We start from the raw sequence: 13,751 nt of genomic DNA on the forward strand, positions 1-13,751 counted from the left end.
GAAACGTGTTAATCGTATATCACAAAAGAGCGGCTTCTTGTTGCCGTCAATCAGGCTGAATCGCTTTGTGTGCTCAATATACAACCTTTAGCACTCCATCGACATCGCGCTCCTTTAAGTCACATTACCGCAAGTCAAATATGTTGGGCTTCGTCTCCTTGGCAACACTTAAGCAGAGAGCAAAGTAACTAGGAGGGCTGAGATATCACAGCTCATCATCCTAGAGTTGTCAATAGTTCTTCATTTAACAAACAATGTGCGTGTAAACAGTGATAACTGTCAGGAAGGGCCATTTATGTAGTTTCCAACAGCTCTACAGCTCTCACAGGTTGGTTGTCTCACAACCACAGGACTGCGGGACTCTGAGCCTGGCCAGGCGTCCCTGTACATACCACCTGAAGAGAGCAATGGAAAGTCGAAGCAGCGCAAGAACAATGCTCGTTTGTGAAACTCTGGACACTCCTCTCATAACCTCTTTTCAAATTACTCACCCTGGACGAGAAGCTGTCGCTTTGGACAGAAGGCTTGCCATGCCTCTTGTTACTGCAGTAAAAGACACGAGAAAGCTGCATCTTATATCTGGGCACCAAAGGGGCGTGACACTTCCTGCCTGCAGCCAGGGGTCCGAACAAGCGCTCTTGGGTGGGCGTTCTGGATATGATCGCTCCCTGTCCGGTCAACAGAAGTTACGGACACTCAGGCATCCATGGAGCTGCTGATATCGTGTGAATGGCTCTCACTTACAAGCCTGTCACGTTTCACATCAACACTGCACACCTCTTGGTGTTAGAAGACACAGTGGCAGGCTGACCATGTGTTGGAGAGAGGCTGCGATGGCCTCATTTATCTGCTCTGAGATGAAGGTGGAGACATCCGGGAAATCGTGTGGAACCAGACATTCCAAACTTAAGGAGAATGTGAAGGGATCGGATGGGGAATTAATCCGGCCAATGGCTCCGGTCACTAGACCGAAGTCCCGATGCTTCTATATCATTCGTATCAAATAGCCATCATGTCCTGGCCCGGCAAGTCTGAGCTCGTATCCGAAATGCCTGTGCCGTGAAATGGAAGAGGAATGAATATTGTGAAAATAGAGATGATGGAGGATGTCTAAGGAGTGGCATTTATTTTTAGAACATTCCAGAAGTCTTCAGGGCTGGAGGTGTGGGTTGAAGCTGCCAGTGTCTGATCGGATTGCCGAAATATTATAAGCAGCGCTGGTGACTGGTATCAACCTGCTGAGAGCTCCAGAACCATGTGTGACCAGACACATTTCTACGGTTAAAACAACAAAAAGCTTTGCTCTCAACTGAAGTTTTCAATGCAAACCTTTAGGTTTTTTGGGGCATAATATCACACCCCATCAGTATCTTTGAAGGGGGCAGGGAAGGGGGGGCAGATTAGGAGAGAACACTGAGATTTGGGAAAGAAATGAAAACCTGCAAACAAAAGTTAACACACAAACATAACATAAACATACTGTGGGGGTAATGGAGTGGATTTGATGTGTTCACACTCACTGGGCTGAGTGAATCTGGATTGAAGGGGTTGATATGTTCACACTCACTGGGCTGAGTGAATCTGGATTGAAGGGGTTGATGTGTTCACACTCACTGGGCTGAGTGAATCTGGATTGAGGGGGTTGAAAGGCCTCCTAATGAGGAGCAGAAACATGTTTCCCATGAACCACCACCATCACAAACGATGCACAGTCTGCGTGAGCGATGGGGGAGCGATGGGGGAGCGAATGTGAACGGCTGGTCAGCCTAATTACGTCAAAGACACGGCCGTCGCATCAGCACATCGTTTGTTACGACCGAACTAAAATAAACCGGCTACGCTGAGAAATGGGTCACGTCTCCATTCCTGACAATGACGACAAAACAATAACTGAGGGACTCTAATGTAAAGCCAAACATTAAAAAAAAAAAGAGGGATGTTTTTTCAGAAGCTGACAAAAGACATAGGTCACACAATAGGATGCATAATACTTAAAAACGATGTGAAAACATGCAGACCAAGTTACGTCTTGCCTGAGCCAGTTTCTTGGTCAGTCTGACTCATTTTCAGAACTGGCCTTATCATCCAAAAGGGAACACAGTATGTCTTCCTTTATCAGATATATTCATACGATCCTATGTCCACAGAGATCAAACTTTTATTCTACAATCTTATCACTTTACACAAATCACTATTTCAGCTGAGACAACAAACACAGGCACAGACACACACACACACACACACACACACCCATACACAAACACACACAGAAAATATTTTCCACTATATCAAGTCATTAAGAGAATGTTGTCAGCACTGATAAAGATGTGCTGATGTTTACATTCATCTAATCTACTTCCCGAAACAGAGCACAACTTGACCAGAACTGTGTGCTTTCATCTGAGTCCTCACTGCAGTTCTCAGCAAAATTCCAAAAAATACAAATAAAAGTTAAAAAAAAAAAACAACACAAGCTAGGGAATCTGATCAAAGCTCCCACTCCTACACTCAGAATTACTGAACAAAAAAAACCCAAAAACACACTGCATTCCATTGCAAGGGCAGAACCACAAAAGAGGACGTCCTGTGTTCTGTTCTGCAAAACATTTACTGTTTATGGCTCCTCCTGCACTTTTCAAATAGAGGTAGGAGATCACAAAACAACGCTAAAACGGTACAAATGCCTTTTGCCCCCGAGTGCAAATACCAAACGTTAGATCCTGATATGGGGGGAATGAATGTCAGCTTTCAAATCAAGACAAAAGGACATCATAGAAGATCCCTGAAGATTAGACTGTGCTCTGCTACATTTAATGTGATCCTGCAGTTCATCGCAAGGTCTGTTTATGTAACCCTGTTTACATCTGCATATGATGGTAACTCAAGCCATGCAGCAGGCCCTCAGTGCCAATGGCTGTAAATGGTCTGTAAACGTCCAACGGAGCAAATCATTGCTGCGCAAACCTCCCCACATGACGGGGGAAACAGAACACTTCGAGTCCCACAGGACGCTGCTCAGTTTGGGCATCTGTGATGTGTTAATGATTAAGTTATAGCCGGTGTCCTTACCTGCCGTCGAAACCTGACGGCCATCGCGTGCAGCGGAATAGTTTTACGCAAGCCACATGTAAACAAATCTCATTCAGTCTGCTGGAGGCCTCAAAAGTTCCAGTCGGATCAGTATTCAGGATGTACGTTAAGTTGCAATGCTAAAACTTCAGAGACTCTGAAACTAAACAGAATACAACAAAAACATGCAGCAGAGCACAGAAAGGAAAGAGGCAGCAGTCATCCAGGTAGCAGATTCCACCTACACTCGTGTTTCTCCCACAATGCACTGCATTGTGACAGAGCAGGTCAGCCTCAGGGGGGGAAAGCACTGCCCACACAACACCTTCCCCTGGTCAGCCAATCAGAGCCCTCCTCACCGAGCTGAAAGGTAATATGACGGACATTCGAGCTTCTTTCATCTCCTGTGTATGAGTACACGCGACTCACAGTCAGAGCAGCAGCACTGCCTCTGGGTGAGAAATAAAGGACTGAAGTAGTCTCCCAACTGGAAGTCATCTACAGAAACTTTTCTGTGTCATAAAAAAAAAAAAGTCACAAAACAAAGTCATGCTGCCTATGGAATAAAAAAAATCTAAGTCCTCCTACAGCAAAAAAAAAAAAATCGATGCTACGCCTTTCAAACAAACAAGTTGTCTCACCCTTTGAAACGCGGAAAAACCGCCTCCAAAATCAGCCACCCAGTTCAGTGACGCTTAATGTGTATCCTGCAGAACAGCAACGCTTAATATTTATCCTGCATTCTATTTCCTTTTGAAGTTAATTCACAGCATTTTTAAGAGCCACATCCGTTCTGATCAGTTTTATGCGCTAAAGTTTTGCGTGACACTGGCCTGCACGTGTCTGTCTTGGTTTTTGTTTTTTTCTCTCCTCAGCTTTTGGTCTTGGAGCCCTCACAATGCCAGGGTTTTTTTAACACTGGCCACTGCAGATGTGTCCTTGAAACGCTGAACTCCAGACCCTCAGCTCTGCTGTGCTCATGCAGTCACAACGCCGACATTCAAACACAGAGCTACTCTCTCCAAGACTGCATGCTTAGAACCACAAGACGTGGAAAAGATGACCGAAGATAAACCAAGACAAATCCAAGTTCCTTTAGGAAAACGTAATTACACAGTCAGACAGACAGTGATGCAAGGAAAAACTAAGAAAACATTTCATTAGTCTTTAGCAACAAATGTTCCAAAGATAGTTTAAAATGATTAAAAAATGAAAATAAAATGGAAAAAAGGTACCTCACTCTAGGGGAAATTAAAGTAATAAACAGATATAAGTGACATAAGTGGGTAAAATAAACACCACAGCGGAGTGTCAGTAATACCTTTTATAACCTTGATTAAAAGGTCATAAAAAATATTTGCATTAGGCTTTGCTTGTAAACAAACTCACTCATAAATCTTCATTCTGAAACACCCTCATCTTCCAATGACCAGGCCATGTAAATAGCCTTGTTGTTCAAGTGTCGTTGATTTCACTTTTCGAGTTTAGTTGTTATATCTAAACAATGCGTGGCTTTGAGTAGCAGACACTGGTTGCACTGGTATAAATAGTGCTATTCTTCATATCAACATGTCTGGTCTTAGCAGGGCTCCCTCTCCGGGCTCCACGTATTCAGCTGAGTATCTGAGGTTTCCACTGTCCAGCCTTCAACCGCCCCCCAGAACAAATATTCCTTCTCTTCAAATGTTTGGGATTCCTTGGTTTGTGAAGTGAATTTTAACCATAACAAATTAAGACCACAATCACTGATGAATGGGACCGGTGTTAACATCTTAAACATCCTTGACATCCTTAAGAGAGCTCTTTTTAATGATTATTAATTTATTTGTTTACTCCCTATTACAGAGACACTTTCACAGGAGAATAAGGTGAAATGATTAATTATTAGTACATTCTGAGGGAAAACATGCAAACTTATGTATTTGTGTAAACCAAAAAAAGAGCAAAGAGCTGAAATCCTAATTCCTAAGCCTAAGTTTTCTTTTCGCTTTGTTTTGTTTTGTTTTTTTTGCTGGAAAACAAGATGATTTAAAAGTCATTTGATTAGCCACATGTAATTTGGAGTGTTTACACAAATGTCCTTTTTCAGGCCTAGGCCCCTCCCTCCCTCGAGAACTATCCGCCATGCGATCAGTTGTTAAGGATCCGTCCATTGTTCAGAACAGGGTTTGGAGGAAGTTCCGTGCTAATTACGCTAGAGTAAATAGCCTACTTTGTCAGACTTACTGCTGTAAAAAAAGAGCTGTCGCAAAACCAAAGAAGCAGTTAGTAGAATAAACTCTAAATGATTATTTGTATCATAACAAACGAATCCAGGACCTTTGCTCAAAAATAAGTGCATTAATTGCCCTGCTGTTGAGAGACGTGGCACAGCCAAAATGTGTAATCTCACGGAGCAAAAAGGCCACCATTAATTAAATCTATTCCCCCGGGAAATCAAAATATCTCAAAGACATTCCTGCCCATCCTTAAACAAAAGACCGCTAGCTTTAGAACCCATCCAGTGATTACAAAGTAATTGGAGCGCGCTGAATGTAATTTTCAAATTTACACCAAATTAAGATCGCTGCTAATTAACTGCTCGACAAAAAAAAAAAAAAAAAAAAGATTGTGAAAGCTTCACAAGCGGAGTTACTCATCGTATGACGTCCACTACGTCCACGCTCACACCGAACAAAAGACCGCGATTGTGTGGTCACTGCCCCATGTGTTCTGGATGACCTCACTGGAGTCACGGGCTAAATACTGCAAGGAATTTAATTAGAACGTCAGCTTACAAACATGTTCAGAGAGAGAGCGGTTTAAACGGAGTGGTCTAGTCCTTTGCAAAGGCCCAGGAGCTCTGGGGTGTGGTGAGAGAAAGCAAAGCGAGGGAAGTAATCTCTAAACTGTTCCCTGTCCTGTAGTTTTTTTAGATAAGCTCTATCTTATTAGTCATGCACTGAGGGAAATAACAACTTCAGGAACATCACTGGACCTCAGTGGTCACAGGCGTCACACTTTCCATAAGCCAGCCTGAATATGAACCAATTCATCATCAAATTAATAGATGATACCACAACAGATTTAATAACTCTATTAAAAACATCACTATTTAAAAGGATCAAACAAAAAGAGAAGAAAATGATGCGGTTTAATATCCAAACATCCAAACGATGTTCAGATAATCTCAACACGCCAGCATTTACTGTATATATACACTGTTCTGTATATACTTCTGCATTCTTTATATCAGACTAAAAAAAAAACAAGCATGTGTGTCCGGGAAACTGGCGTTGGCTGACATGATGGCTGTAAGATAAAAATAGCTTCCCGCTCCCATTGTCGAGCTTAAAAAAAAAAAAAAAAAATTACATGTAATTACCATCGCAGGGAAGAGTAGTCCCAACAGAGGTGTGAGTGCAGATGTACAGGAAACAGTACTCAAGCTCAACTATTCAAAAAAATAAATAAGTTAAAAAATAAACAGAAGCAGCAGCAGCTCTGAAAAAAAAAATAAAAAATCACTGCTATTCTGTAGCCTACTGGAATCTTCTCCCATGGCATTTGACTCATTTAGCCCTAGTTCTAATGCAGTGCAGTTGAATATATACGCTTACACACAGCCATTACCATGCATGTTACTGCCACAGCCTTTTGTCATCGCATATCCCAAATACCATTAAGGTCTTTTTCAGGGAAGTTGGCGCTGACAAATGGCATCTGAATCCTTCTATTAAATTCCAATTAGCTAAACCATCGACACAGCATTGTGTCCATTGTCCTCCACAGAGCTGCATAATCTATGGGGATGAATCATACACCGTTGCCAGCAACTTGGAGTGATGAAGAAAACGATGTTCCTTAGGGAGACAGAGTTCCCCTGCTTCACAGAACAAAATAAAACAAACACATTCTGAACAGCTCTTTAATCCAAACATTTTGACTTGTTCATGTGATCAGATATTAACGTTGCAACATGCCCAGGCTACGGGAAAGCAAAAACAAATGAGAGGGAGTAGAAAAGAAAAAAGAAAAAAAAAACAACAACAACAAGAAGAAGTAAACTCATCAGGAATCAGTGCACAGAGAACAGCCTAATTAAAGAGTTTTGACGATGGCGAGGAGGCAAAGCCAAAAAAGCTCCAGGGTATTAAAAGAAAACCAGGCTGCACTGTTCCAGCCTTCTGGTAGATTACATTTAGTCCACCTTCTCCACATGTTCACACATGAGCTAATGTAGAGCAAACCATCCCTGTCACACACACACATACATACACACAATGGAGGCAGCTGGTTGACTCTCAGCTGGTCAACTCTCAGCTCTCCCTGCCATCAACTTCGTGTAGTCAGCATGTGACACAGAGGGCTATCAGTATATTTTTAATGTCTCTAGAAATCACAAAAAAAAGATCATTGTGGGAAAAATATTTCTCACTAGTCATGAGCATTAGCTAGTAAATATAGTCAGCTAGAAAATTCAGAGCAATAACACAGAGTTCAGGGATAGGTTTACACGCTAGATTACTATTTTTTGCTTCCATGTATAATGCACTCTCTAAGAGCGATGTTTCAGGTTACAACATGATTTTGATGGATCAGCATTTTTTTTCAGGACAATATCTTTGCTTGGAAAGCACCAAAACAAAAACAAAAATGCAAAACGAAAACAAGAACAACGTGAAAAAGCAATAGAACAGTAAAGACAGAATAAACGTCAAATACGTTAAATATATATTCATCTCATTTTTCTTTTTAAGAAAGAAAAGTGCAAAATTTGCAGAAATGATAATGCCTTATGAATCTAGTATTAAGTAGCTGGCGTTTAACAAGGTTTGCCTAACATACGTTTAAAAGAATACATAAGCACGTGTAAATAAGACTTTAGCGGATTGGACAGGCCTGGAGGATTTGATCAGGCAGCTGGCATTCATTGGTGTGATTATCTGACCTAAGTCACCCCGAGCTCTGCACCATATCCCTGCGCTTTCCTAAATCATGACTACTGGTAATCTGGGTTTAACGCTTCTCTCCCGCTGGGCCAAGCCAGACAGACAATATTGCGCCAAATGAGAGCTTCAGACGTGTATACTGCCTCATAACGCAACCGACGTATCGCACGACGTTTCATCAATTGTCTGAAACTTAGTAGTTTTTCCAGAATCTGGCCGTGGAGTCTTTACGCACATATATGTAAATCATATGCAAATATGAATTTTTCCCTCTCAAAGTAGAGCACTGTTTTTTAAAAAGTGATGACAAACATTGGTGGAATTCAGGAGGAGAAATATGACTTTGGGTGGACTTATGGAACACGGAATTACAAACAAGTATGAAATTAGAATAAATGGGGGTATTCTACACATGATATTAATGAACGGATCAAAAATTGGGTAACTTTGCAAGTGCGATTTAAAAGTGATTGGCAACTCAACAGGTTTCACTCCAGATTTAGATATCTTTAGTTAGTCAGGTAATTACTTGTTAATTATTCTCTCTGTTGTAGGGAGCAACTTAAACGTAGAAACGAAGCTGCGTATGGCTCCTATAGATTCTTGATGATAGCAACTGAAAATCACAGCTGAGAGACGCCACAGTGTGTCTGTGTGTCAAACACGAAAAGTCATTCTGCGTACTTCAGTTAGCGATGTCTGAGACTTAAGAGCTATGAACACGAAAATCCTGAAATGAAAACACTTTTCACCACATACAGCTGCGGTCAGCCTCCTACACAATCTCAGCTGTTTATACATATCTTATGTTCATACAAGTCTTACATATTTTAAAGTCAAATTTCAGAGAACTGTTTGTTGTCATCAGGGTGGAACGTGACATCACCAATGACAGTTGAACTTTTAACCAACGCAGGGGACGTGGTCAGTTCGAAGTATGACTAACTTTTAGCCAATGTCTCAGTTTTAATAAGCTATAAGCTACGTTACTCAACCAAGAACATGAATATCATCATAATTAATCACAATGAGAGCTGGCTTTTCTGAACCTGTAGTTACGGTAACGTGTGCGAAATTCTGACAGACTGTCTAAAACTAAAAACTATCCCTGAGATTACTTCGGCACGAGCTGTGTACAGTAGCTTCATACTTCGGCCCTGAAAATGGATACTCCTAGAACTCAACAGGTGAATCATATGATCTGACATTCCAGACACTATCTAATTACGCACATTGTACAAAATAAGTACAAACGACTGAGTTCACAGAAGGTCTGTGCTAAGACTACTGTGAAACCTTACGCTACAAGGAGAAAACTGTGAATACAAGCGCAATGTGCTTAACTATGTAAAAGCATGTACGTATTGTTACTCACTCCAACATTCCCGTTTTTTGTCGGGTATGCCACTCTTCCTCCTTTCACTGGCATCGTGTGCTTTTTGGAGGGTGAAGAATTTCAAACGAGGATGAAGCTTAAGTCTAATTTAACGTCTAAAACGAGTCCTCAGTCTCTGAAGTAATGCATGACGTTTGTCAGTGGTCCTTAAAAATCTTACTGACGCTGACTGCTCGGTCACACTGCCGCTTCTACGATCAGGCACAATTCCTGAGAAACATTTTTACAGCTAGCGAGTTTCAGTGAAGCCAACCTACTTTATGAGTGTACCAAATACGACATGGCACACGGAATAACTATTTGCTAACAGTAATAACGATATCATCTATAATACTGTTAAATATATTATTATGAATAAAAAACACTAAATACAGGTATAATTCAAATTTAAAAGTATGTCCGATCCGTATGTATCTCCGATTCTTTATATATTTACTCATCCCCCCTCTAAGCGGAATGGATTATTCCAGCTTGACAGCATTGATTTAACCACTCTCTGGAAGTTACAAAGTAATACAAATACAATAAGTATTGCGTCGCATTCCTGAAGCAGATGGAGTTCACTCAGGCAAAGGCGACGGTTAGCGGAAATACCTGCATGGTCAATAGAGATCGGCTTTGATAAAGTGAACACCACCTATGCAGATCAGTGGAAACTTCAGGGTTAACAGTGTCAGACAGATATTTGAATATTCAATTCATCTCCTATAGGCAATGCGTTACCAAGCAGGTAGTCTCAGGTAACAAACTATCCTGCATAATAACAAATGGTCATTCACGTATGGAATTATATCATATGAGAAACTGGCAGCTATCTGTGGAACGAACAAATTTATCACTGAAAACAATTTGAACCGTTCACTAATTTATCACATTAATAACGTTACATTTACTGTTTTAATCTCCAGATACAATTCAGATACTACCACTAACAAGGAAATTTAATTTATACTAAAACATAAAGAACAGCATTAAAACATTAAACTTTCACTCAGTGTTTTGCCCATTTATTCTTCATAGGCTAATGCTCTTTTCTTCCCCGATTTTCTCTGAGTAATGCTCCTCGAGCTGACGTATAAGCATGACTTCATTGGTCAGCTTCGCACTAAGTCATCATCATCGTACACCACGCTAAGCAGTCCTACCGGTCTCTTCCACAATCACCAGCCAACAGTACTGTTTTCAGCCGCTAACCCTCTCTGTTACGCTTGACGGCACTATCAAGTCTCATTAACGTTACAGAACAGTTTCCCCATCCAGGCCGTTGGGGGCATTAGTACTGTTGAAGAGAGAGGAGTAACTGTATGTTAGTGCCATAAAGTTTAAGGCGCCACAAATTCAATTGCATAATCATATTTTATGTAATTATATCCAAGCATCATTTGCCCTTTAAAATTAGCATTAACTTTCAGCGATACGTCAACAGCACAGTGTTTGGGACTTAGCGTTAGCCTCTTTGCACTTGTACCGATCTGAAATCCACTAAACTATAAACAGACCTGTTTGCATCGCCCCTATTTTGATGTTTTGATTGCATTGCCCGTGAGAAGAGAAAGCTGTGTGTGTGTGTGTGTGTGTTTGGAAGGGGGAAGAGTACTTCACTCCTTGCTGTGAAGAGCAAGCTGGTTGACCTTGCTGTACACATGACAGTAAGCTGTCAGACACGTCGTCTGATTTAATAATAAATGCCTGTCTCGTGACCAGTTTCACAGCTTTGCGCCATTTCGTTGGTAATTGAGGAGGCGGCAAAATATATTTAAGACTCCCGCCTCACCGTCTAGTTTTAACAGTCACAGGATAAGGCACAAGACGTTTGGAGGTCAGTGAAGACTTCAAGGGATTCTGTGTCTCTTCTGGATATGCATTACACAATATCCCACAGACTGTGTTTTAGTCGAAAATCGCTATTTTGTCTTTCTACTTGAGTTGAACATCTCGAATTTCGAATAATCACAATGTTGATTTATAACGACACGTAATATCATCCACTCATTCTTTTCCTTGACTGTACAGGCACGAGAGAGCCCTGAGAGAACAGGCTAATTATAATTAATTCACCATTGAAGCTTAATTAACACCAATCAGTGGGGGAGAAAAAAGCATTTTCACACAATGAATCATGAAAAGCTGTTTTGTTGCGGTTGTGAGAGACTGGGAGCGTGAACAGAAATTTCTATCGTAGGAAAAATGGTGTGAGTGACGAGTTAGACTGGGATATGAACAGTGGGGAGGGCTAAGACAGGTCATTACAACGAAGCCAGTTAAAAACATCTCTCAGCACATTCATTCCATTAAGCAACACAAGGCAGCAATATTCAACTCACTCAAGTCACATTAAGGAGAAGTTCCATTTCATATGTAAAATCGTACATCATTAAACAGAAGTGTTGGAAGATAAAATGCCGTAATAATTAATGCGAAAAACCTGGCTGTAGTCATTGTCGATATGGGCCGATAAACTTTCCCTGAGTGAAGAATGTACACTATAGCCCTCAGCACGTTTGCATCTGAACGTAGTGTACAACTGGGTTTTTTAATGCTTCTTTTCTAACACGCTAATCAAGGCTGCACAGTGTTAATAAGTAGTGAAACTGGTCAGATATCAGCAATTCCCTCGTGTCCTTCTCTACTTTAATATTACAGAGAGGATGTCAGACCCTCCTCTTCAACAGGTCATCCACATTGTGGGGGTGAAGGGATGGGGGGGGCATATGGGAGACAGACAGGAGAGCCAGGGTTATATGTCTGTGTGTGAGAGAGAGGAAGAATGAAGAGAAAGAGACTTTGTGTATGTGTGAGAGAGAGGGAGCAAGAGAGATAGATGGACTGTGTGTGTGCGTGTGTGTGTATGTTTGTGAGAAACTACACAATACAGAGGGGATTAACACTAATGAACCATGCAAATTATGTGGAAAATTTGAACTCTCAGAGAAAACATTTTAATTGCTCAGACAAATAATGTAAGACTATGCAGGCTATAGCTCTCCAGTCTTTCGCATGAATGAATGGATTTACTGTTACCTTAGTCCTGACCTTGAGTGTAAAGAAAAGAAAGGCCTTCAATTAGCAGCAACTCATAATTACAGGTCATAGTTCCTTTATAACTCTTTCTATTTCCCACACACAGAGCATCAGAGTAGGTTCTTCAGGACAGTTAGATGTACCCAGCAATGCAAGCCATTTCTATAGCTGTTGAAATATGCATTGACATAGAGGGTGAGGGTGTGCTCTCTAGATTACGTCGCCTTAGGCGAATGATGAATTAGTAATGCGTTTGAAAAACAGTTGCTGGCTAGGCCAAGACAAAAATAGCCCCCCAAAAATATTCTCAGATATTCTCATCACTCACTCCCCTGCATATCTCCGTCAGCCTGGTGTGATGTCATTAATCTGACATCAGTTAAGGGTCAGCATTTTCTGTCTCCGGAGTAACATCCTTTTTTCATTTCCCAAAGATGTTAAACTGACGGTGACTTCAGCGGGAGGTTAAGGTAAAAACTGTGTGCGTAATTTCAAATTTGGAAATGGGACCAAGAGATGTTCAGTTTTACGTGTCTGCAGTACTGCATTCCAACAGCAGAGGGAGGGAGGTTGCCCCCCCCACCCCCAAACATTTTATTCACAGAGGGAATTTTACATGTTAGAAAAAAGTCCATTGCGTTCAAGGTTATACAATCTAATTCCACATGGAAATGTGAAACATTCATACTTCTAAACATTTCTGTTCAACATAGCAGCATAACCAGAGTTTATGATACCTGATTGTAATTTATGTACTCACACACACACACACACACACACACACACACACACAGACTCATACACATAGACAAACACACACACACACACACACACACACACACACAATAAAATGCAAAATCAAAACTCCTCATTTGCAAACGACCCACACTACTGAACCACATAGGCCCAGATTAAATCAGTCTTGTTTCCTATCTGGCCATATTCTAATGTGTCCTCTACATCTTTACTCTGACCACTGCATTGATTCATCCATTTAACCTCATATTGGTCTGACCTCCTTCATTTCTCCTTCTATTCCAACATATGCAGGTCAATTGCAGTGATGAAAGCGTGCATGAGGTTAGATTTTGTGACTGGTTTTCTAAAGCCTTAAGCACATATGAAAGGTTTTTGCTTAATCAAAAATGAGCCAGTGATGGAACGATCTATTTGTCATGGACCAGTCCATGGTCAGTTTATCAGGGTTTTTTTTTTTAAATGTCCCATCAGTTGTTCCACTTCAAATCTAGACCCCAATATGATGGAAAGACACAGACTTTTTCTGCAGTGCCTACTGACCGGACAGTAATTACTACTACCTATCTTTATCAAAA

The 13,751-nt window shown here is 41.0% G+C and overlaps 1 protein-coding gene across 1 annotated transcript in view; it reads right to left on the reverse strand.

Moving 5' to 3' along the window:
* tjp2b (tight junction protein 2b (zona occludens 2)) overlaps positions 1 to 9,600 on the reverse strand; it is a 42,486-nt gene extending 32,886 nt beyond the window's left edge. Inside the window, exon 1 of the mRNA XM_030766852.1 lies at positions 9,376 to 9,600. Coding sequence (XP_030622712.1) covers positions 9,376 to 9,429 — 54 coding nt within the window. The 5' untranslated portion in view covers positions 9,430 to 9,600. The remainder of the gene's footprint in view (positions 1 to 9,375) is intronic.
* Between the last annotated feature and the right edge of the window lie 4,151 nt (positions 9,601 to 13,751).

This window comes from Chanos chanos, chromosome 1 (assembly GCF_902362185.1).
Source record: "Chanos chanos chromosome 1, fChaCha1.1, whole genome shotgun sequence".
Classification (NCBI taxonomy): Eukaryota; Metazoa; Chordata; class Actinopteri; order Gonorynchiformes; family Chanidae; genus Chanos; species Chanos chanos.